Source organism: Moschus berezovskii, chromosome 17, assembly GCF_049115385.1.
Source record: "Moschus berezovskii isolate FMDL1 chromosome 17, NW_MosBer_1.0, whole genome shotgun sequence".
Lineage (NCBI taxonomy): Eukaryota > Metazoa > Chordata > Mammalia > Artiodactyla > Moschidae > Moschus > Moschus berezovskii.
In genome coordinates, this window is record NC_142476.1 from 71519367 (window position 1) to 71545224 (window position 25858).

The window sequence follows — 25858 nt, forward strand, 5'->3', positions numbered from 1 at the left end:
TGGAAATGAGCCATAATGACTATCAGCTGTTGAAAATGAAAAATGCCTTCTATTTAAGTTCTTTTTCTGATTTGTTAACCACACTAACAGCCACATGATATGAGCACTACTAAATACCAGTTAGATGAAATGTAAGTAAGAAAGTGTGTTGTTGAAAACACAGGGAAAAACATCTCAAAGTAGGACAAGGATCGTTAAGGACTAATTGCTGGTCTTAGGGAATTCTGGTTTTCTTGTATGTTTAAGAAGAGCTCCAGGCAGTGAAGGAAGAGACAGGGATACTGCTTGGAGGGAGAACATAAGGATCAGAGATGGGATGGAAAGAATTTAGGTGGGGGCCTATCCATGGAAAGCCTTGAAATCTATGTTTAATCCAGTAAATGTGAGGAAGTAATTTAAGAATTTTAGTAGAATACTTTCTGTTTTGCAGAAAGTTTGCAAAGATAGCACAGAAAGTGTAGTCTGTATGACCTGTTTCCATACATCCCACACCCAGTTTCTCCTATTGTTGGTATGATCCGTTTACTTTGATATCAATGCCTTTTCAGAACTAATGAGCCAATGTCGACACATTATTGAAAGTCGGTACTTTATTAGAACTTCTTTGGTTTTTATTTGCTGCCCTTTTTCTGCTCCAGGATTCTGTCCAGGATATTATAATATTAGTCAACCAGTTGTGTTTTGAAAAGTTGTGCCTGGCTATCTGTAGAATAGATTAGGGGGGATAAATCTGAATTCAGAGAGATTGGAAAACCATTGTACAAAAAGAAAAGCATATAGGTTCACACTCCTTTATCTGTAAATCTAAGTTGTGAAAGCTGTGAAAAACTAATGAATTTGTGGCCAGATGTAACTTGACCTGTATTTAATGTGGACATTCCTTCATTTAATTGGAAAATATATTAGTATATTTGATTACGAAGTGCTATCCCAGTTCTGTTAGGCATTTTAGAATGAACTTTTCTAAAAGTGTAAAAAGTATGAATTTTGAATAATTTTGCCTTGAGGGTTTCAGAAAAAGAATTTAATCCAAGGTATGTATGATAAGGTCCTTTATAAGTCTTTGTGTTGATGGGGGAAGACAAGAAAGCATTACTCAGTCACAGAGGAAAAAAAAAATCTTTAGTAGCTTGAACAACTAAATAGCAGAAAGAGAATGTTTCTGAAGTGTTTTTAATACTCTAATATCACTGTGTATAGAAGAGCATACCTGATTGTAAACAAGAAAATAAGTATGGATGTGATGCTTTTAGCAAGTGTGTGTTTCATTAACACATGTGCAATATACCTTCATACATTCACTTAATTTGAAGAAAGTTAAAGAAAAAGGTACTAAATCAGAAGTCCTTAGAAGAATATGCCACCTAAATTCTTAACCTTTTTGTTCATATTTATCTTTTAAAAAATGAAACAAAAACTGAAATATTTTATATTCAGAATTTGGAATTTCATTTGTAATTTTAATTCTGAACTCTCAATTGAAATATCTTAAAACAGATTAAGATTTTTTTTTTTAACTAAGATTGCAGAGTTCTTCCTGTTGATGAAAAAGACTTTATAATTTAAAAAGCACTTGGGGTGAATTCCTGATTGGTTAGAATTAAGAATTACAGTAAAAAAAGAGTACCTGAGAATTTTTTTAAGAACATCACTCAATATTCTTTAAAGACCAAACCCCTTATCATCTGACCTCGTCCTTGTGATTTTTTTAAACTAACTAGATTCTCATATAAGCACTGCTTCTAGTAAAACAGTGACTGTTTAATTCATGTCAGTGGAATATTTCCTATTGTTTTCATTTATATGTTAAGTTTGACTCTTATCATACGCTCCAACTCTGTTGAAGTAATGAGGACCTGTTATTTTTGTATCCTTCCTCCTTAATAATTGTCAGCATTCATTTTCTCTTCACAAAGACCTTAGCTTTGATTTAATGGATTGTTACCATTGTAAGCTTTTTTCCTCCTTGCCAAGAAATAGAGTTGTTGGGAATTCCTAAGTAATGTCTTTCAGGAGTATTTGCAAATGTGGTTATGAAAAATAATTCCATCCCAGGCCCTTGTATTTATTTTGTGTGCTGAAGAAAGGCTGAGCTTGCTTTTGACTGAGACTTCCCCATTTTATTGAGCAGTGTTGTTCAGGGCTCAAAGCTGAATTGAATGGAATAAGAAAGGAGCAGTAAGCATTTGATGAAAGCAGATAATAAAATGCATCAATTGTGTCAGCACCTCGTAGCAGTCACATCTGGCTTGCTGTCAGAGTCCCATTAGATTCCTGTGGTTTTATGTGCCAAAAATAATATGTTCTGTAGTTAATGGAACTGGGATGTTTGCAGTTTGATTAAAAAAAATCATCTTATTTTCTTGCAGATCTTTGTCAAGCTTAAGTTCCACCTCTGAGCTGCCATGTCTCTTTAAAATTTGATGACTGAAAGATCAATTGTTCTTTTGATCTGTTTTTTTCTTTTCCCTTATTTTAGTGATTCCAGCAGTCTCAGCAGCACTGATGCTGGTTTGTTTACCAATGATGAGGGAAGACAAGGTACTGAGATGCTATTTTTTTTCTTGCTTTGGGAAAAATGCCTTCATTTTAAAGTTGTGCTTATTACTAGTTATTTCATAAGTTGATGACTTCAATCCATTTACCTTCGTGCAGTCCACACACTACTTTAGTGGACTGGGGTTTAGTTCCTTTCCATGCTATGTCTTCACGCTGCTGCTGCTGCTGCTGCTGAGTCGCTTCAGTCGTGTCCAACTCTGTGCGACCCCATAGACAGCAGGCCACCAGGCTCCCTCGTCCCTGGGATTCTCCAGGCAGGAACACTGGAGTGGGTTGCCATTTCCTTCTCCAATGCATGAAAGGGAAAAGGGAAAGTGAAGTTGCTCAGTCGTGTCCGACTCTTCACGACCCCATGGACCGCAGCCTACCAGGCTCCCCCATCCATGGGATTTTCCAGGCAAGAGGACTGGAGTGGGTCACCAGTGCCTTCTCCGCTATGTCTTCATAACCTAAAGTAATTGATTATCTCCAAAAGCTAGTCTGGAGAGCTAATAATGTTAGGGAAGGATTATCTTCCTGAGAAAGCTTTACATACCTCAGTCTTTTCAATTTTGTGTCTTAACAAGTTCACAAGACCCTGGTTCTCATTCTCCACCTGATTCCATATGTATTTGATTATGTTTGAGCATTAATAAAAGTGGATTTGCAAGTCATTTTTCATTTTTATTCAGCTGTGACATTTATGCATCCTATCCAGCTTGTAAGTAATTAGACCATTTTCATGAATTCAGTATTGTACAGTTAAACAGTAGTCTTGCAACTTACATCTTTCCCATCTTTGAAATTTCCTAAAGCTTTTCATACTTCAACATGGCATTATTTTGAAACTACCTGCTCTGGTAAAAATTATGAAAACCTTAATAAGGGAACAGGAGACATACATACAAATACAGATGTTTTCTTCCTTTCTGGAGATCTTTAGAGGAAAGCAGTAACGTCTAAGGGGGGAAAAACCCACAAAATTTATTTTTTAAAAGTCTAAATAGTTTAATGATGTTATGAAACAAAAAATAATAGATACCCCATAGTCTTCTTTCTTAGTCTTTTCCTCCTCTTGGCAATACAGATTAAGTAAATTAAATTATTACTCCTTTCTGCTTACTTATAAGCTATTTGTCCCCATAAGTAGATACATAATTGCTTTCAAGACCGTAGACTTCACAGAAACATCTTAGAACCTTAGGGCTGATAGTAAGCTTCACTACCTTAATATACATGAGTTTTTGTTAAAATACCTTTGTCTGCTCGAAGTTATATTATAAAATTGGTTTTGGCAATGAAATGAAATGGGAAAACTTTTAAAAAAAGAACTCTGACAAGCCTCTCAATCTTTGAGAAGCATTGAATGGCTTCGAATAATCTGCTAGAATTTATTGTGAGCCTCCTATGTTTCACATTACTGTGTTTTGTTTTGTTTTTTTTAACAAGTTCTTATTTTATTCTGAAAACAACCCTACAAGGTCCTTTCCCCACTTCTTTTGTTTTTAGACAATGAAACTCAGCCTAATACATTTGAAGTAGTTTCCCCAGTGTCACAAAACTGTGGAATTCTATTTGGTCTCTCAGACTTTAGAATCCAAGTTCTTAATCTCCAGCTATTCGATTTCTTTATTAAGAATAAAGTGCATCATATCAAAAATAAGATAACCCCATTTTTCTATGATAATGTTGTCTAATTGGAATTAAGATCTAGGGTAAACAGTTAAGTGATTCCCTTTCATTTGTTATGTTTTTCCCTGATCTGTGAACTTTTAGTGTAACTCTCAATGAAAGTACCACTGTATATGTGCTTTGGATTATGCTTGCTTTTTAAAAAATATTTTCTATGAAATCCTCAACTGAAATAAACAGTTTGATTTCCCAAGTGTTTTATATTTTTCATTCCTTCATAATTTCAAATACAGCATTTCCCATAAAATCATTTTCATTTAAAGTTTAAGAGCATTTTTATGTTTAAAAACATTTGTAGTAAGAGATTTTGGAAATCAGAAATGTTCTGTAAAGGGAAAAAATTTACAGCAGTTATGATGACCCTCTTAGGATCTGGAATTAGTAGCTTTCTTAAGAATCATGAAGAAGACTAATGAATCTCAGATCTTATTCAAAATGCTATTTGTCTCTTATTTTTAAAACCATCTGCTTTCTCTCTCTTTTTTCTTTTTTTGACTGCTTGTACATCTTTTTATTATTTCTTTTAAAAAAAAAATCACAAAACACTGCCGATTGACACAGAGGGCATATTTTTCATGCTGAGTTTTAAATTGATCATTACTCCATGATTACACTCAAGGATGTTCCCAAAAGTCAGACTTACTATGAATAGTGTTCTGTTTTAAAAATACTTTGCTTGTAGTAGTTCAGTATAGTTTCTCTGTGAACTCTGTGGTGTTGTCACTTTTCATTTAAAATCAACTTTTTCACAACTATTTCTTAATGAACTTAATCAGATTAATTTCATTTAGTCACATCTGTTCATGATTGTTTCCCCTTTTGCACTCCATACAAATCATGAAATTAAGCTAATTATATAACATTATCAGCTGCAAAGAACAGGTTCTACAATTTTATACCTTTTAATTCCTGGCAGGAGATTAAGGCTTGTTTTTCCTTAATATGGAAAGAGTAGTAACTTAAATGGATTTCCCTACAGTTTTTGCCAAAGAATTAACCAGTGTATTATTGTTTTCACATTTTTAAACTGGTTCTGAAACGTAAGGTTTTATGTTCTTGTTGATGGAAATTCTTATTATAATGTTAAAGAAATGTTTAAGTGAAATTGTCGCATAGAATAAAAAGTCTTCTTTATAGATTATAGATGATTGCCAGTTGAAATACAGGATCCTCAGTTAAATTTGAATTTTAGATAAGTAATTACTTTTCAGTATAAATATGCCCCATTTTGTATTTGGGCTTTTTTCCTGTGGCTCAGTGGTAAAGAATCTGTCTGCCAATCTGCCTGTCATTCGAGACACAAGAGTTCAATTCCTGGGTCAGTAAGATCCCCTGGAGGAGGGCCAGGTAACCCACTCTAGTATTCTTGCCTGGAGAATCCTATGGACAGAGGAGCTTGGCAGGCTACAGTCCATGGGGTCACAAAGAGTCAGACACAACTGAGTGACTGAGCACATTTTGCATTTGGATATATATTAAAAATTTTATGCCACCACTGTATATTTATAGCAAAAATGAGTCATTTATCTGAAATTCTGGTTGAATTACTGTCTCTTATGTTTTAAATCTAAATCTGACAACTCTGTTTCTTGGGATGATAAAACTGAATCTTTGGGGGATTTCTTGTATTTGCACAGGTGATGATGAGCAGAGTGACTGGTTCTACGAAAAGGAATCGGGGGGAGCTTGTGGCATCACTGGAGTCATTCCTTGGTGGGAAAAGGAAGATCCTACTGATCTAGACAAAAACTTACCCGATCCTGTCTTTGAAAGTATCCTAACGGGTTCTTTCCCCCTTATGTCACATCCGGGAAGAAGAGGTCAGTAGCACTGCCTGACTGGTGGAGAAGAGGGGATCTGTAGTCAGTTAGGAATAGTCATGACAGAGGAGATGCTAAATAAAAGTGAAAGACTAGACACAAGATGCTTTGAAGAAACATGGTGACCAGTAATTCAGCTCCCATACTTCTCTGCTTTTGTTAGGAAGGTTAACTTGCTTTCTTGCTAGGTCCATGTTAAAAATGTTGAAATGATAGATAAATTGGGAGGAAAGAGAAGCCCTGGATAATACTCTGACACTTAAGTAATCGATTGTCATGTGCTGGCTGCCTTAGAACCCTACTAGGCATTGCTTTGGATCTTTTAAGTGTGAATTTCACTTTTTCCTCACTACTGTTCAATATATTTCTTGCTCCAACTGACTCTGATTTCTGAATTGATAGGATCGTAGTCTCTGCTCCAGTGATCATAGACTCTCCTTCAACTGAGAACTTTGATTTTCCAGGTTTCCAAGCCAGACTGAGTCGCCTTCATGGAATGCCTTCCAAGAATATTAAAAAATCGGGAGGGACCCCGCCTTCAATGGTAGGCATGCTTTCTTTTTTATTTGTCATGTTTGGAAATGTATCCATTTCTGTGGAATAAAAAGCCACATCCTCATCCTTTATTCATATTCTAATGTTATACTTAAAAATAATCCATTTTTTTGTAGGCTACAAACTGGACCAGTGAGATTCCCCTATAAACCAAATCTTCTAATGCTAATAAATTAGTTACGTTTTGAACATCTGGGGAATGACTTTCGAGGGAACCTGGCTCCTGTCCTCTTCCCCTGGAGGAATATCACTGAAGTGAGAGCCTCTTTGATGAAAGGATGGGGCTGTTTTTGCTGGAGGACTGGTATTCTTCCTTTAGTCAGAAGTGAACCTGATGGGCGAGGCTTTTAGGGATCTAGGTTGGCCCAGGGTGGGTAGAAACTACTGTAAATTTTATATATTTTTCTCTTTTATGATTTTTTTTTTTACATTGAAACCATATATGTATCACTTGCTTTGCCAAATTGCTCACAAAAGCTAGAGAATTAAAAACTTCCAGATTTCACATCAGTATTCCTTAATGTTTATATTGTGACTGGATAAGAACTCATTTTTACATATCTGACTGTTGTAATTTAAAAACATGATGCGTTGACATTTATGGTTCATTTTTAGAGAAATCGTACATAGCCTACATTATTTAAAATATTTGCATTTTACTCAGGGTATTTTAATAAGGGCTAAGATGAGTCATAGGTAAGGTTGATAATCTACTAGAGTTTGTATTTTGTTCAAGTTTGCTTTCTACTTGGATAATCTGCTCTGTATTGCAAACCCATTGTATTTTATAGTATAGTTTTTATTGTACTTGGAAAAAATCATCTTTAGTTTTAAACTAGTCACGGTGATACCTTGTCTGTGCTAGTGGAATCATTTACTCTTACCTTTTAAACTTTCTCCTCTGTCTGATACCTGAAACCAGTTAAAATGATCATTTTGGCTTAGACCATATTGAAATCATGTGAAAGCTGGTATTGCAACAAATACTGTATGACTGAATCATATTGTCATGTTTAAAAGTGAGACCTGCTTGCACATCCTTAGAATGGAAAATGTGTGTGTCACTGTGAGTGTCAAAGATACTTGCTTGCGCTCAGTTTTACCAGGCAGAAGGGAAAATGTAACATTTCTATTGATGGTATAGACACTATGCTACTTTCAGACCATTTCAGTTCTTCAAAATGGTTATATTGAAATGATTACTATTTTTATTAATTTCCAATAATTGATGAAAATTGTGATGCAATACATGTATTTTTATATTATTGTATAGATTCATTGTTAATTCAGCATTTAATGGCTAATTTAAATATGATCATTGGAAAAGAAACTTGAAGTTGACATTTTCTTTCCCTAAAGTTGTTATAGTCTGAAAGATTCCAGCAAATGTATCAAGCAGGAATGTGTGACATCTTTTAGATTACTTGTCTAAACTGGAGAGATTAAAAGTGATAAAGTGCGACTTTGAGTCTCTTTACCTTTGCATATTTAAAGCGATATTTTAAAGGTACAATAATGTGGTATTTGGTCATTGTAAGTAAGTGTTTTTGTGCTATGTCCTTTGGAGTGAAACTTCGTGATTTTTTTTTTTTTTCTGAATTACACAAATGCTTTTATTTTGTATAATGACTGTCTTTTAGATTTGAATAAGTCACTTTAAAACCTTGGCCTATGAACTTTGCCTTACCAATCATGAATCTAGATGAATGCTCTCTAGTTCTTGGTTCAATTTTACCTATTTTTATATTTGGTTCACTGCTTGCTTGAGCATAGCTGGGATTTGTAGCCCATTTTCTAGGCTTATTGCAATCTCACTGTGGTATTTTATAGAAGCTATTACAACTGATAGGCTAGCTTCATGGTATTGATGATACATGGCTTAACCGTAGTAAAAGCTGCCTTTCGTCTCTCAATTGTAAAAAGGTGATTAAGTTTCACTTGATGGAGATATACTATATACGTGTGTTTATTATGAAACTAGTGCATTAGGCCATAAACTGTTTTCCTGGTCCATGTTTTTTGTATTCAAAATTTTATTGAAGACAATGAGCTCCTTCCAGTTTTCTTTCTTTCAATTCTGAATTGTCCTTGTTTGGATTTTTAAGTACTGTAATTTTTTTTTTTTTCAATAAAATATCTGACTTGGGCAAGAAAGGTAAGAGTTCCAATTTGTGCTGATATTTTTAAATTCCTATGCTAAGTTTTCTTTTGTTTCTTTTGTTGTTGTTGCTTGTACTGTCCATATTACATGTAACGATCTAGTGTTAAAAATCATAACCTTACAAAACAGTCATCTTTAAGCAGTAGCAATAGCATCCGGTAGTAAGAAATAAAATTTGATTGCTTAGACTTTCACTTGGAAAGCCAGATTGCCTTACAGAGAAATGAGTTTCCTGAGCAAAGTTAGACACATGTAGCTGCAAACCCATTAAATGGAATGGCAGCAAGGAGTTTCTTAAACAGATGGATGATGACTACACAAATATAATGCTGTTCTCGAAGAGAAATGACAGAAGGAGAATCTCCTACTGAAATATTAATGTAAACATTTTTGGAGAAAAACGTCCAATCAGATTCTATTATTCACCATAGTAATGTTCTATACACTTCACTGATTTAGTGAATGCTGAACCACTGCTCCTCAGGTAAACCGCGGGGTTAGGTTCCTGTGCACTTAGGTCGTGACATCATGCAATCGATACATAACCTTGTGTGTATATTTGTGTTTTAAAACTCCTTACTTGATATGTACTGTTGATCTGTTAACATTGAACTTATGACCACCAGCCTTATAAGTCTTGCCTGAGCAAAGGTTATCTAATACATGTATTTTCTCCATAAGGCACACGACCGCCTTCTTTGCTTAGGAACAGTAGACAGCACTGCAGCAGTATGGTTGGGGACCACTTAAGAGAGGGAATCACCAAAAAAGGCACACAAAGGTGAAAAATGTACCACTAAGTAAACCACAAACAGGACACTTGTTGACAGTATGAGAGCTGAAACAAGAAAGCAGATTGCTGCCTTACTTGACCTCAGTGGGGAATGCACTTGTGCCTCAGATGATTCACGTTTTTTTCACTGCTTTACTCATGCCTGTGAATGACCATGAAAACACTGTGTAAGCATTGACTTAGGGGTTACAAATAACTTTTAGTGAATATACACGTTTGCCTGTGTAGGACCTGTAATTAATTAGGAGTGAGGATCAAATCTCTCTGGTTTTGTAGAAGAGCAGAGTGGTACTGCCGAATATAAAGTTTACAGACTTTGAAGTCAGATGTTGGTAAATCCCCACCCGGGTTCTTCTTTTTGCTTGTAATGACAATTTGAACCTCATTTCCTCTTTCTGTTAGAGACAGTGATTACTTTGCAGAAGTGTTATGAGGATTAAATGAGATTACGTTCCCGTAACGGGCCCAGCACCATCTCTGTTACAGAGTGTTTATGAAATAAATGATCATCATACTTATTAGATGTATGAAACATGGAAGCTCATGATGTAGAGAACATTTGTATCATGGGTTCAAGTATGGAATTTTAGACTTTAAAACTTAGCGGTTCATATTTTATATATAATATCCCTTCATATTTAATATTTAAAATGTTTTAGATTACAGCCTTTTTACGTTTCTTTTATATCTGATTCATATTTGAACGAGTCTTTGTCTTTAATGTGGTCTGTGCAGAATGATTTTGAATGAATTTTAGATTGACAGACACGGCATTAAATCTTAAAACTCAACTGCAAACTAAAAAGCTTGTTTCAAGCTGCTTTTCTCCATTCCCCCCTTCCTCCTACCACAGTTATTAAGCTATTAATATTTATTTGTAGAAAGACCAGTACTGGTCAGGAAATTTTGGTCCAGAGTTATCTGATTCTTAAAAGTAATTCTGTCCATCTGCACGAAGGGAGAATCCAGACAAAGTCCTAAGAATTTAATGCTGAGAGGAATTAACTGTTGCCGTCTTCTGTTCGAATAAGGCACTAATTGATTGGAGTCTAGCTCACCAGCCTCTTATATTCACCTCTTTTAGGAAAATTAAGCAAATAATAATTGATTCCAAGGAATACCCTGTGTCTGTTATCCAAGAGATTCAGTTTGAATCTCTTGTATTTTCAGAATTTGTGCATCAAGTATAATTCAGAATAATAATCTTGAGAGTAATGATCCATTCCAGAATCAGTTTTGGGATACCACTGTACTTGCAAAGAGAATCTGATTAAGTTGAGTTAAGCACAGCGTTTAAGTTAGATAGCATGTGCTATTCCTAAGCATCATAATTAATCAGTGTGTTATGCAGGTGAGAGATCTTTATCTTCTTTTTTTGAAAAGGGATGCTCTTTCTACAGTGTTACATTTATCTAAATTAGTATTCAAATTGAGTCATCTGTTAAAAGATCAGAAAATAAATGGCTCCATTTAAAATATAGTACCTGAAATCCAACATAAATATTACATAAAGAATTGTACATAAGGGTTCTATCTTAAGATTTTGTAATTATTTCAGTCCACTTTTTTGTATGGTTGTAAGGAGAAAAAGTGTGATGGTGGTGGTGGTGGTTCTGTCAAAACGAATCTGATTTTACTGACTTTTTATTTAATATACATTTATCAAGTTTAAATATTTGAAAAAATGTGAACATCAGTCCTTTATCTAAATTGTCATGCTATACAAGTAAGCATACTATTTATAATCAACAATGTAGTAGCTTATATCTGTTCAGACACTTGAGTCAATTCATTCTGTAAGAGAAAAATAATATTATATTTTTTCTTCATTTATGAAGTCATAGATGACAGGATTTCATGAGTGGCATATTGATAATGTTACTGTAATGATTTACTCTATATGTCTTACTCAACTATTGTTTTATTGTTTCTTAGGATACTAGAGTAGGAATATTTAGTCTGATTTATAGCCTTTTGTAACAGGAGGGCCATTTTAAATGAACTTGGTTTGAATAAGGGAACTACATAAACTTTTCTTTTAGCCTAGTCTGAAATTTTATGATAGAAACAGACCTAAAATGATTTTTAAAAACATTCCCAGCATTTGTCCTCGACTGTAATTTGACCATGTGCTAGTTATATATTTTTTTCAATGGAATTTGAAAACTAAATGCTTAATTATAATCTATGAATTGATACTCATTTGTATCCTTAAAGAATTTTTGGATAACTTGCAGAATATAAAAAGAATATATATTTAGAATTTTTTATATTTTAAGTATAAATTATATCATGTATATTCTAATCTATCACTATGTATGATAATAATTTAGTTTTTATCTGACCTTGAATATTTCACACTAGAAACTGATATTTTTATCTTAAAATTTCTTTTGAGATAAAGTAGATTTTGTATGATAGAAAAGTGACTGCTTAATAGATGTATAACAAATATTTCTTTTACAGAAGACTTTTTAACAGTGTCTCTTGTTTGAATTAAAATTCTCTATTTTGATGTGATTATTTTCAACTTTATATTTCATGTCATGTAAATTTAATATCCATAATTGGTATTTGAAAATATGAATTTAACAGTTTTTATTCTTTTCCATTAAAAATAGTGTTCATATTAGTTGATATTTATTTTTATTATATTATACTTTACTGATATATATACACATAAATTCAAATAATGCAGATATATTGTAATGCATTCATTCATTCAACAAATATTTGAATGCTTTTTCTGTTCTCCATATTTAATCTTAAAATTCCTTTAGAAAAAATTGCATAAGCATATGTTCAGTCTTGATATTTTACTGTTATCAAATGTGGCCACTTATACATTTTTCCCCATATATTTAAAGTACTTATGCCTCTTCCTCCAGCAACTTATTACTAGAAATGCCTTGACTTTGTATATTGTGTTTTTGGTTTGTGATGCCCCAGAAGCCTGAAACTCGACAAAGCAAATGTTAGCAGTGAATACAAGCACTTGGGATGATGCTTACTATATGCCAGACATTTTTCCACATTCTGTTTAATTCGTTTAATTCTAAGAAAATCCCTATAATAGGTTAATGTTTACTATTTACACATTTAACTTTTTCATTAGTAAGCCAAATTTAATGCAGTCTGGAAGTTTATTCTTTTGTCATGTTACTAATTGATAAAAATAGATTATCTTCATAAAAAAAAATCTTCCTTTCTAACAAAATCCTGTTGGAAGTGTGAGTTAGTTTGAAATCCTTGCAGTATTCTGTGCTGTCTTGAATAGTGAGCGCAACCAAGGTGTGTGCCGTAGTAAAATTAATAATTGAGATGTTTTACTGCTTCCAGCAGACTAGTCACTGTGGACCCACATCTTCTGTTCTGATCCTTCTCTCCGTTTCTCTGGTAGTTTCTGATACATTCTTCTTGATCTTTTGCATCATCCATTCCAGGTCTACTTTCTTGCTCTTTGTTTCAGGTTGTTCTCCCTATTTGCCTTCCAAGGCTTCTCAGTATCTCTCCAGCCATAAACAGTGTGCCTAGTAGCTCTCACATTTCTTCTTCAGTTCAACAGTGATAATATCCTTTCTATTTCTCTTAATTCTTACCTCCCTCTAATGGAGCTTGGCAAACTTCTGGGTAGACTTCACACAGGAGGAATATCTGCAAGTATGAGTTGGATCTTACTAACTCACTGAGATGGAATTGGCAGACAGAAAAGTGTGGATGGGCAAGGTGTAAGTTTGAAACAGCATGGAATATTGAGGAAATTGAATCCAGAGTTGCTAAAGTACAAGATACACTTGTGTTGAGTATGTCATAGACAGGATTTGGTTAACAAGGTAGACAGGAGTTAGATAATTTCAGACTTTGTGGTCCATGGGAATGCACGTGAACTGATGTAATCTCTGAGGAGTTAAGGCAATCAATTTTGTCCTGTTGCATGGGCAGTGGTGTAGAGTGTACACTGTCTGATTACAGGTTAAGACTATAGTAGGAGTCTAAAGTTATCTGCCTGATTTCCCAGTAGGTGGGATCCACAGTAGGCTAAACCCTTTATCAGACTTGATATTCTAATTGACCTATGGATAGTATCCATTCATTCAACAAACATTTATGGAGCCTCTACTATATGCAAGATACGCTTCTAAGCCTTGGATTTACACTGGTGAACAAGGCAGACAAGGTTCCCCAAAGCTTATATTTTAGTAAGTAAAAATAAACTTGACGGGGGAGGGGGATGAGTAAGTAAAAATGGCTGTGAAGAAAAAGATCCCCTGGAGGAGCAAATGGCAACCCACTCCAGTATTCTTGCCTGGGAAATCCTAGCAACAGAGGAGCCTGGTGGGCCACAGTCCATGGAGTTGCAAAGAACTGGACATGACTTAGTGACTAAACAATAACAATGTCATAGTGAACCACAGGATGTGCAGGCGAGTAGAGAGAATATGATTCGCAGGCTGGAGTAAATGTTCCATTAAGTTCAGTCAGTCAGTCATCTCTGACTCTTTGCGACCCCATGGACTGCAGCACACCAGGCTTCCCTGTCCATCACCAACTCCTGGAGCTTGCTCAAACTCATGTCCATTGAGTGAATGTACAGCCTTGATCAATTAGTGCCTTTCTTCTCGTTGCTTTTATTAACAATGTGGAAAAAGAAGCAGGGAAAGACACTTGTTCATTCAGGAAGTTCGGTTATGTCCTAGACATCTCTCCTGATTCCAGTCCAGATTGACCGCTGGTTTTAAATGTCACTGAAGGTAGGCCTGCACGTAGCAAAAGGACACTTTTATTTATAAAGTACAGTATTAATTCTGATGCTTTTGAATATTTGTTTTGTTTTTTTACTTAAAAAAATTTGCAAGTGTCAAATATTTTTATAGCATTCTGGTCTTCCTGTTTAGATTAAATCATAATGTTTGAATATGTAATATTTTGATATTATGTAGTCATTCTGCCTTTACGGCTACTTGAGTATTGTGCAGGGCAACCAGTCTTTTTATTATATTTCTAAAGATCATGAAATACCATGCTTTCTTCTTTTCATTTTCTTTACTTTGGTGCTTGCAAACAAATTCAGTTTCAGGTCATTCACATTTATTAATAAAGAAATGGCTTATCTTAAGATTGATTTTTTTTTTAAGGAAATTATCTTGGACTTTTTAATGATTCTTCTTAAAAGTATTGGATTGAAAACATTTGAGATTTTTTTAAAATACTTCTTTTAAGATGTTGCTTAACATTTAAAATTTTTTCTCCTCTTTTGTATCCTAAAAAGCCTTTGCAATATGTTGTAAAATGCTCTTTTAAGAAATTAAAACTGCTGATTGGTAACTGTTGGACTCCATAAATGAAGATTAAGGACCCATTTCCTTGTTGCTCTTTTTTTTTTTTTAATATATGGCATGATTTTTATTGAGAAAAATCTTGCACTAAGATACGTGCATAGGTAATATAAATGTATAGTTTACGGAAAAACCAAAATACAAACCTTATTCTCAATACTTGCCTTCAGAAACAGAACTTTCTAACTCCTCTGTGTATCTCAAACTACTAATATTAAAGATTTCCACATGCATATGTATTCCTAAACAATATGTCAGCTTTTCCTGTTTTAGTTCTTTATGTAAGTTGTATCACATTGATTGTCCTTTTGTGAGATATATATTTTTATTGAAGAATAGTTGATTTACAGTATTTGTTTTGTGTGTACAGCAAAGCAATTCAATTATATGTGTACATTTTTAAAGGTTATTTTCCATTATAGGCTATTGCAAGATATTTAATGTAGTTTCCTGTGCTATACAGTAAATCCTTGTTTCTTATCTTTTATGTAAGGTAGTTTGTATCTGTTAATTCTGTACTCTCAATTTATCTCCACCACCTCCCTTTTCCCTTTAGTAAACCATAAATGTGTTTTCTGTGTCTGTTTTTGTATAGAGATCCAAATCGTTTGCATTATTTTTTACATTCCATTCCTTGTTGCTCTTTAAAATTGTGACATTGTCAGAGTTTCCAATTTTTTTCTTGCTTTACTTTTTTTTTGAATAAAAATCAGGGAAACAGAAATGCTGCAAACACTTCACTTTCTTCAAAGCTTCTACTCTGGTTTTCTGCCTTTTATGTTGCTGATAGAATTATTTTGATGGTCTATAAAACTCAGTTTTCTAATTTGCCTTCAGATATGTCAGGTATCTAATAGCAGAAAAGTTCAAAATCAATGATGGGTAGAACACTTCCAAATAATATTTAACAAGTGCTTTCTGTATTGAAGTCACCTGCAAATCCTCCCACTGAAGGTCAATTTGAACAACTGAGAATTCACTAAGAAGTCTTCGAAATAAAAGGGGTCCCTATGTTATAGTTAGCCAATGATAACCAGATATTTTTTACATGTCATCCAGTCTCGTTTGGATTCTGACAAACAAGAGATAACATGCCAACAGGTATATATACTTTAAGCCAATAAAGCTTGTAAAAGTTTTGTTGTTGTTAAATCACAAGTGTCCAAAACATTTACCAGTACCTTAATAGAGGAATAAACTGAAAGTTTGATGATGTCTTTGTGTACCAAGAAGTGATGACTTATGCCACTCACAGTATAGCATCTTCCTCTGAGAACTTCATCTTTAAACCTGATCTTTGTTTATAACAGTTCACCATCATAGTTATATTTAATGGCGTGTACTTGGCCTTTTTGAAGTCCTTCAGATTTGTGTAGATTTTGAAGTATGTAGTATAGATTTTAAAGTGTATAGATCCCTGGGTTGAGAAGATCCGTTGGAGGAGGGCATGGCAGCCCACTCCAGTATTCTTGCCTGGAGAATCCCCTTGGACAGAAGTGCCTGGCAGGTTGTAGTCCATGGGGTTGCAAAGGGTCAGACACAACAGAGAAACTAAGCACAGGACACAGCAGCAGTCTAGAAATGTTTCTTTTAAAGCTACATAATCCCCAAAATAAAATTATTACTTAGATTTTATGTCATCCCTTTTAATTTACATATACCTTTGATACATTTTTCTAATTTTTTGATCCACAAGAATGTTTTAAAGAAGTGTATCATTTATTGGATGAAAAAATAAGTGTATGTTACCTCTGACTCAGAAACTTGATGTCTTGCTAAATTGTGTTTTCAGCCATAGACTTCTTTGTTCAGTTCTATGCACATGTAATGAAGGCATGTGGTATCTTCACTGTGGGAAATAAGATATGTCTCTGTCCCCCAGTAGCTTGCAGTTTGGTTAGTGAAAATTAATTGGAACATGAAAAGAGAGAGAAGAGAGACCTATTTGCTAAGGGACGCGCTGATCCTGTTATTTTTCATTCTTCAGTTGCACCGATCCTAAGTTGTCTTTCACTGTTCAGTTAATATTTTAGTTTTATGTGTTATCTTTGTTTTCCTCCACTCTTTCCACGTCTAATCATGTCTGTATCTCATTCCTTTCCTTATCTATATTTTTAGCCGTTTCTTTCCAGTTTTCATCTATCAGTGCCCTATCATAGTTACTCATAATCTTACATTTTGATAGTACCTTAGTCTCCTTGCTGGTCTTTCTTCCCTCTAATCTGTATGACATGTGACTCCATGTAAACATTTTTAAAACATGGTTATACCCTAGCCAAAAAAATAGTTTTTACCCCCTTTACCATCCAAGTCGGATTTGTTCCTTCTGACTTTCCTGCTCACCTGTGACCTATAGGTAATACTTCACTCTTTTCCAGATGGTACTAGGTCGTAGCATCCCTACCGCTCCCTCAACCTGCCTTTCCTCAGCCATGTTCATTCTTTCTATACTTTCGCTCACAATAGTGCACCCATCTTCTTACTGTTAGGTTCATGTTCTGCAAGGAATAGTTCAGGCTCGATACCTTTTCTTCAGAACCTTCTCCAACTCATCACACTTCAAAGGTCACTCCATCTTCTGAAACGCCATTCTTTCATTCATTCAGGGGTGACCTTTCTATTTTACACTGTTACTCATCTTCCCCGGGCTTCCCTGGTGACTCATTGGTAAAGAATCTGCCTGCCAACGTAGGAGATGCAGGAGACACAGAATGTATTCTTGCCTGGAAAATTCCATGGCTACGGTTCATGAGGTTGCAGAGCCGAGCACGATTTTTCCGCTAAACCACTCATCTTACGTTTGCATTATATCCCCAAGCACGTAGCACTCCAGTGACAGGAGTCCAGCTCCTAGCCCACAGTATGTGCATAATAATATTTTAAATGTTGATAGGATCTACTGGGTATTTCCTTATACTTTTTAGGGAGTTTTCCACCACTACAAACTTTTGTCCAATTGCTAGTACAACCTTAAGTAATATCTTTTCCTACCAATGGACAGGGAGGCCTGGTGTGCTGTGATTCATGGGGTCGCGGAGAGTCGGACACGACTGAGCGACTGAACTGAACTGAACTGAACTGAACCAATGTTAGTATCTAAGTTCCTTATTTTGTTTTGTTTTGTTTTTTTTAAATATTGGCCATGCTGCACAGCTTTTGAGATCTTAGTTCCCAGACTGGGGATTGAATTCAAGCCCTTGGCAGTGAAAGCACCCTGCCCTAACCACTGGACCTCCAGGGAACTCCTTCTTCATTGTTTTTAATTTGTCTTTTTATGTACTTCATGATGTGATGCAGGTAAGATTCCATCCGAGAGGGCACTAAAAAGCTGCTTGGATTCCCCGTGTACAGATGCTCACCTTGTTGTTGGGGGATCCTTAAATGTTGTTATCATAGTGATTTCCTTTGGATGTGCAGTGCTCAGTCACTCAGTAATATCTGACTCTTTGCAGCCCCCTGGACTAGCCCACCAAGCTTCTCTGTCCATGGAATTCTCCAAGCAAGAATACTGAGTGGGTTGCCATTTCCTCCTCCAGGCAATCCTCCTGACACACGGGTCAAACCCGTGTCTCTGGCCTCTCCTGCATTGCAGGCAGATTCTTCAGCACTGCACCATCTGTGAAGCCCAATAATCTCCTAATAAGTAACCTTCTGTCTCAAGCAGGGTAGGATGTCAGGGGCTGGGGAGTGGGGTGGGCTTGTGTTTGACTCCATTCACCAGCATTCTGATTGCAAAGCAGAAGACCGGGCACTCTGTCTGCAGACTTTCACTGAATTCTCTTAATTCTATTAAAGATAACGTCAGTGGCCCTTTCTAGTTTCACATCATCTTACCATACATTTTGTGCTTCAATTGGGATATAGGGAAGGGGTGGTAATGTTCTGTGACTGATTGGCCAAGGATTGGGACCAAGAATCAACGTTAAAAAATAGGTTTTTGAGCAATTCCCTATTTTAAGAGCTATCTGGAGCCTCCAATTTCTGAAACTTGCTGGAACCTGTTGCTTCAGCCATTTACTTTTTATTGCCACCCGCTCCCTACCCCATTGCTGGAGAATGTTGAGCGGCACATTCGTTTTGTTTTCTTCTGCGATGTTGTGAACATAGATTGCCTGGTGGTATCTTCTTTCCTGTCTCCTTGGTCCTCGTGAAGTTACACCTTTTTATTCCTTACTGTCGTTTTAGTGGGGCTTTGAGAGGGAGCTGAAATGTATGATTAGTGGGGGGGTTACATTTATTGGTAAATGCTACCTAGTATTTTCTTTTGACTTTCTTTTTTTTTTTAGAGTAATAGATTCACAGGTTTTAAGAGACAAACATGACAAGAAGTGCCCTATAGCCAATTCTTTCCTTACCCATCTATACAAATACAGCATCAGTTACTCTGCACCCTGGTTGTTAAACTTTAAAAAAAAGTCTAAGAAATTGTAAATTATACCTATTTTTATTCTTTTGCTTGGCTGCATAATGTTTCATTTTAGTATATTATTAAATAATTCTGTTTTTATTTTATGTAACTAATATGAAAGGACAGAGATATTTGATTACTGTTAATTATATTCGCTAACATTTATTGAGTTTTTATTTGCAAGGTGGTATTCCAATCTATGTATGTTAATTTATTTAATGTTCAAAAAAAAAGTCTTTTGAGATAAATATTATTCTCCTCTCCACTTTATAAGCCAAGAACAGGGGCAAATGGCTTAAATGACTTATTCAGGGTCACTGCTTGTAATTGTTTGTGTCAGAATTTAAACTCTGGCCCTGTGACCCACTCCCCAAAGACTTAGCCACCAAGCTATACCTCTTCCCCTTCAAGGGTAAAAATATTTCCAATTAATTTTTAATTTGTAAAAAATTGACAGGCCTAATGGCCCACTGAAATAATACATCTTAGTTATATATAGTTTGGTCAATCTGGTGAATATATTGGGTACATAATTACTCTGTATTTGGTTGATCAAGTTAAATCTGCTGAATTGGATATATGTTGTATTTTTCAATCTAATAATTTTCATCATGTAGCTATGCTGTCCATGTCTCTTATCAACTCTTCTGTTTTTTTCTCCTTTCCTTTGGCACCTGTTGATTTAACTTGCTAGGTCCTTGCTGACATTTACATCTTTTCTTTCTCATCATCAGTTAGGTTCTTCTTATCCAAAAAGGTGAATGACAGCAATACATATTTAAACAGAATGGAATATTTTGTAAAGAGCATCTTTACAAACCCCAACATCATGTGATTTAAGTATTACTGTAATTTCATTGTGTGGACTCAAGTGATTTTCAAAGAATTAGCTTCATCATGAAGGATCAGAGCCAGGTCTTCTGAACTCTGATCTTCTTACACATGAAAATTATCAGAAGTCACACTCTTTTCTGTATTTTTAGCTGGACCTGTAGTGATTTAGTTTTTTTTGAATGTTAGCTTTTGATGCCATGAGACCTGACACTTAAATTTCTTGTCAGCTTGAAAAGATGGTCTATTTCAAAATTTGATTGGATTTCCCTGGTGGCTTGGCTGGTACAGAATCCATCTGCAATATAGGAAACCTGGGTTCAATTCCTGGGTTGAGAAGATCCCCTGGAGAAGGGAACAGCTACCCACTCCAGTATTCCGGCCTGTATAGAATACTGTACAGTCCTGTACAGTCCCTGGGATCGCAAAGAGTCAGACACAGCTGAGAGACTTTAACTCACTTATTTTGAGGAAAGATTTATGAGTTTTTATTGTTAATTCTTAAGTTGTTGCAAATTACGTTGAAGGAAATAATTCATGCAATGAATTTGGCATTAGCTTTCCTCATATTTATTAGCATCACAACTTTCCCCTAATCCTCTTCCTCTGTTAGCATCTTAACGTACTAGTACAGGTCTAATATAGTCTTTGGAATTGTCTGTTTATAGGAAAAACCAATTAATCTGACTCCTTGATTGAACAGCTTGTTTCTTCAGTAAATTGTTTCATATATATTACAGTTCCTTCAGCAAATTGTACATATATGTTATTAACACATTTTAAACACATAATTATATATATTGATCATATGATTGTTCATGAAATGCCTTTACTTTCCATTGTAATATTACTTAGAGGTGCTGGCTGTCTAGCTGACTGGATGAATTTTCTTTCCTCCTATTTTTCTCACTATATAATTCCAAGCTTCACAGTCTGGCACTATGAAACCAAGGGCAAGGCAGACACTTTATATATGAAAAAGGCGCCTTTACAAACACATACATACATACACACACACATTTTCTTTTTAGATTATATTATTTCTGGTAGGTGACTCTCGATTTCATTTAGACACTTTGAGGACATACACTTATTTTCATAACAATCATCATAAACTTAAAAGTGAATTAAGATATGAATATGCATGAAGAAATTAGTTGTTCTAACCATGAATATATGGCATCAGTGTGTCTAGAGTGAATTACAGACTTTGCTCATTTCTGGACCATTTGTTTTATATATAGATTAAATATAGATAATTACTCATTTGACAGGTTACTTTATTACTTTGATATATCTCAGAGTACCACATGCAGTTATAGTGTGATTACTGTAATAATTTGGATTCACTAATAACCAAATGAACATTTCATTAAATTAAAATTTTAAAGTGAAATTTGATTTTGTTTAAAGTCAGTTTTACTTCCAGTAGTTACTTTGATTTCATAGCAGAATTATACTTTTTAATTGAAATTTTTAATTCTTTTTAAGCTCACATGTTAAATGTAAAAGTGTTTGGTTACTAAATTATAGTTATAAACTTCTGTAGGTTAATAATTTCATTTTCATCTTGTGCCTCACTTGTATGAGAAAAAGATTATGAATTTAGTTTAATTTGTTGGGGGCAAATGTGTACCAGATAATGTACTAAATTTAAAATTTATTTTTACATGTATAGAGCACTTAGCCAAATACCTAGCTTTCTATCTAGATGTTTAATAACTGTTTTCCTATATAACTCTAATACTTTGTCTCTCAATAGTATGTGGTTTAGTTGTATATTAAATGGTTAAACTGCTTAGGAATAATTTGCACACACATTAAGATTCATTACCCAAGGGAATAAAATTAAAACATTCTAATCAAGTATCATGTTTTAATCCATATTTTTTTTTGTTTTACTTTACTTTGTTTCTTTTATTAGGGTACTCGTGTTGCTAGTTCAAAGTGATCTTTATATGCTCTTTTTGGTTCACACAGTTCTTCAGAAAAGCAGATCTATTCTGGCTATGTAATACATTTTATTTAATTTTATAGTTTTTATGGTATCGTATATTAGAGATTGCCAAAATATAGAAAAATTTTAGAGAACATTTTTGGATTTGATGGATTACCACTCTTGAAAGGGAAACAAAACACTAAATATTTCTAATCCTGCATTATTTACCGCATGGGTGGTTAAATGCTACTTTAAGCCTCATAAAATTAAAAGGGAGAAACCTGCCAACTGTAGCAGGAATTGGATTTAGGAAGAGTGGTACAGAGCCAAAATATTGCTACAGAATTAAATGTCAAAAATCTTCTTTAATAGTAGATATATAGTTCACAGTGCCTGGTTATGATTAATACATTTAATCTAAATCACTGAAAGTTGCACTCTCCTTTTCCATAAAATACAATAGGACACAAATCAGTTTTACTGTAGATGGATAACAATTGGAAAATAATGCATCTTCCCGCCCAATAAATTGTCAGTTATACCTTTTAACTAAAATCAATTCATCTTTCCAAAATTTATTGCAATTTCTAATAATAAATCTCCTCAAATGTTTATTCATTTGGTTTTTGATACATTTGTGCCACTTTTGCTATGGTCTAATGTTTTCTCTTTTGATTCATTGTAAATTAGAAAATCTATTTTGAGTCAGTTTTCTAGTTAAGAAGTTAAAATCTATAACCTAGCACCTTTTTCACTCTCCACTGTACATTTTAATACCCTTGAACTTGAACTTAAATGCCATCCAGTAATTCTTTTCAGAAAGAGATTAAAAGACTTTTCCATCTTAACTTCTTGAGGAAGGGCCAGATTCATAAAAGAAGCACTTTGGTGATTATTAGATGATTGTTGTCATAGATCCATTTTTTGAATCAAAATGTGGGGAGAAAGAGACACACAGAGTAGCAGCATGATTCCATGTAAGTATCTGGTACAGAGAAAAGGGAATACTCGTTTGGATTAGGATCATATTGGGAGCCTCCTTTTATTTTCCATTGATAGCAGTAACCCAAAAGGAAACATAGCAATCAACTATATTCTGTGTGTCTGACACAGAGGTCTTCCCTTCATTAATCTCCAGGTTTACTTTTAAAATCTCTCTATATACATTTTCAGGTTGTTCTTTTTTAATGTATCCTAAGTGTGAAATCAGATTGGTTTCTCACATGGTATTTTAGAATGTAGTTGTTCTTGTTTTTTAATTTAGTACATGATGCATGAGCATTTCCCATTCTTTATACTCTTCCTATTATCATTAGACTTAAAGTCGGTGTTGAGATCCTAGATGGTGAACACTGACTTTGTCATGTCCATTGTGTGTCTTTCTTTCTTTATTTCACAGTGAAGTCAGACTGGTATCCCCCTTTCGTTTCCACCCACACCTTTACTGTGCTATTACATACAATTTAAAAATGAAAGTGAGAATCAGTCTTCTTTCCCACAAATCTACCAAAATGTGCTTGCAGTCAGCATGTTCTGAGGCTTGGTGTTGACACTTTTTATATCAGTTAAAATTCTAGAATATATTTTTGAAGGTGCTACTATTAGGATTGAAAGTGACATTAATTTGAATCAAACCTGTAACTCACTGGCAAATTTGTATCATCACTAATATATAAGGTGTCATATGATTAATTTAGCGGGTAAAAGAATGTAATTTGTATAGCCAGAATAGCTGAAATAGCATTCATTAATTGAGCTAACTGGTAAAGAAAACACATGCTTTTTAAGGCAAAGATCAGACATGAATTACAGGTTTTGTTCATCTAAAAGTAGTGCTGTGTTTTTTTTTTAACTGTGAACTTATTAATTTTTTGATATATGGATTCTTTAATATAAAGTGTGTTAGTCATTGGTACTTACTGAATTAATTTCTGTGTTAACAAATTAGAGGTTTTAATAAATTTAGCTAGCTGTGAAAACCTTAAAAGTAGTCTCTGACTTATGTGTACCTTCTAATTTGATTTTCACATCACATTAGATATGAAAGTAAATCAAATTAATGTTGTTTTATATAAAAAAAGATCAGCTGAAGCACATGCTTTTCTTTTAAATACCAATAATAGATTTTAGTGGTATTCTCTGGTGGTTTTATAAACATTGGCTAATAATATAGAGCGAATTTATTGCTTAAGTGTTAATAGTTTTTTTCTATTACTCTCATTAATTGAAGATTTTAACTAACTGTAAGAGCACAGTTGTCACCTTTGCATGGTAGCATTCAGTTTTGCAAAGGGTAACAGCATTTTTTTTCAAAAAAGGAAGTTAAGATTCTGAAGAGATAAGTAACTGACTTAACTAATAAGCAGATCAGGGTCAATAGTCTGATTCTTGGTCTAGAATCCTCTTCTGTTTTCCCCACCTGCCTCTCCATAGCCTTTCTAGTTGAATGTGAATTCATCCTGGAGACTGAAATTTTTACCATTTTTAACCATAGTTTTTGGAATTGCCAGGTAAACTGTACCGTTTTCAAGCAAAATGTATGTTTTAAAAGAGGTCAGTTAGTAATTATTTTTCTCCAATTCTCTAGTTCAGTGTCTTTGACCATTGATGTATCCTAACTGCTGCTGCTGCTAAGTCGCTTCAGTGTCCAACTCTTAGCAACCCCATGGACTGCAGCCCACCAGGCTCCTCCATCCATGGGATTTTTCAGGCGAGAGTACTGGAGTGGGGTGCCATTGCCTTCTCCGGTATCCTAACTAGTCTCCTTATTTAGTCTTTCCTTCTCTACTTACCTTCTTGCCATCATCAGCTTTCCTCAAATTCTAACGTGATCTTTGTGCCCCATTTGACTTCTAACATTAAACCTACTAGTGTACCAAACGCATGTTAATTCCTTTTCTTCTTGTTCTAGGTCTTTGCCATTAGGGCTTCCACTGTCTTCCCATCTTCATATCCTAACTCCCCCTCAGTTGATGGATTCTAAATAAGTCTTGAACTTTTGATCTTTCAACGTTTTTGATCTGTCAGTTGGCTCCTGCTGTTTTTACCATTTGAAATATCACCCTTTTCATGTCAGTCTGGGGAAATCTTGCCCATTCATCAAAATACATTTTCATTAAAATCTTACCTGTAAACTTCCCTGCCAGGAGGCGTCTCTCCTCTCATTCAGAGTCCCCACTGCTGTTACTTTATCAGTCAGAGAACCATGTGTTAGCCCCTAATGATATAGTGCAAGCCAAAGCACAGAACCAAAAATCAGAATAACTTCTCTCAGATTTACTGGCTTTATGACCTTGGAGAAAACACTTTTGAGCTTCAGTTTCCTCATCCCTAAATAGGGATAATAAAATAACATGAAATAAGATATGTCATAGGACTTTGTGAACTGTAAAGACACTATTGTTACACATTAACTTCAGGAGTCCAAATTCAAATGCCTTCAAGGGCTAGGCAGATAATATATACATATATGTGGGAAGTAACTTGGTGTCAGGGAGACCTCTGCACACTAACAAAAGATATTCAGATTCAAAACATTTTAAGATTTGATAGCCAACAAAGGAAAAAACCAAAACACGGCACTTGATACTGGCCATGGGAGTACCATAAGGGATTAAAACACTTACCATTTATCCTTGTCTCTTTGATGGCATGCCCAAATCTTTAATTGAAGAAAATATAGTTCATACAAATGAATACCACTTATTTTGACTATATTTAAAATCAAAATCATTAGTGAGTTGAAGAATAGAAAGGTATTGAGATTTTCTATGTTCCAGGTCCCT

The 25858-nt window shown here is 34.6% G+C and overlaps 1 protein-coding gene across 3 annotated transcripts in view; it reads left to right on the forward strand.

Annotated features, from left to right (window-relative positions):
• Positions 1-25858, forward strand: part of GPATCH2 (G-patch domain containing 2) — a 205100-nt gene that overhangs the window by 18486 nt on the left and 160756 nt on the right. For 2 of the 3 annotated variants that reach the window (XM_055419891.2, XM_055419892.2), the window contains exons 3-5: positions 2480-2541; positions 5868-6050; positions 6515-6594. In XM_055419891.2, the coding sequence (XP_055275866.1) occupies positions 2480-2541; positions 5868-6050; positions 6515-6594 (325 nt within the window). Of the gene's footprint in view, positions 1-2479; positions 2542-5867; positions 6051-6514; positions 6595-6721; positions 8760-25858 lie in introns of those variants that run through there. The other variant, XM_088845544.1, reaches the window with a different exon arrangement.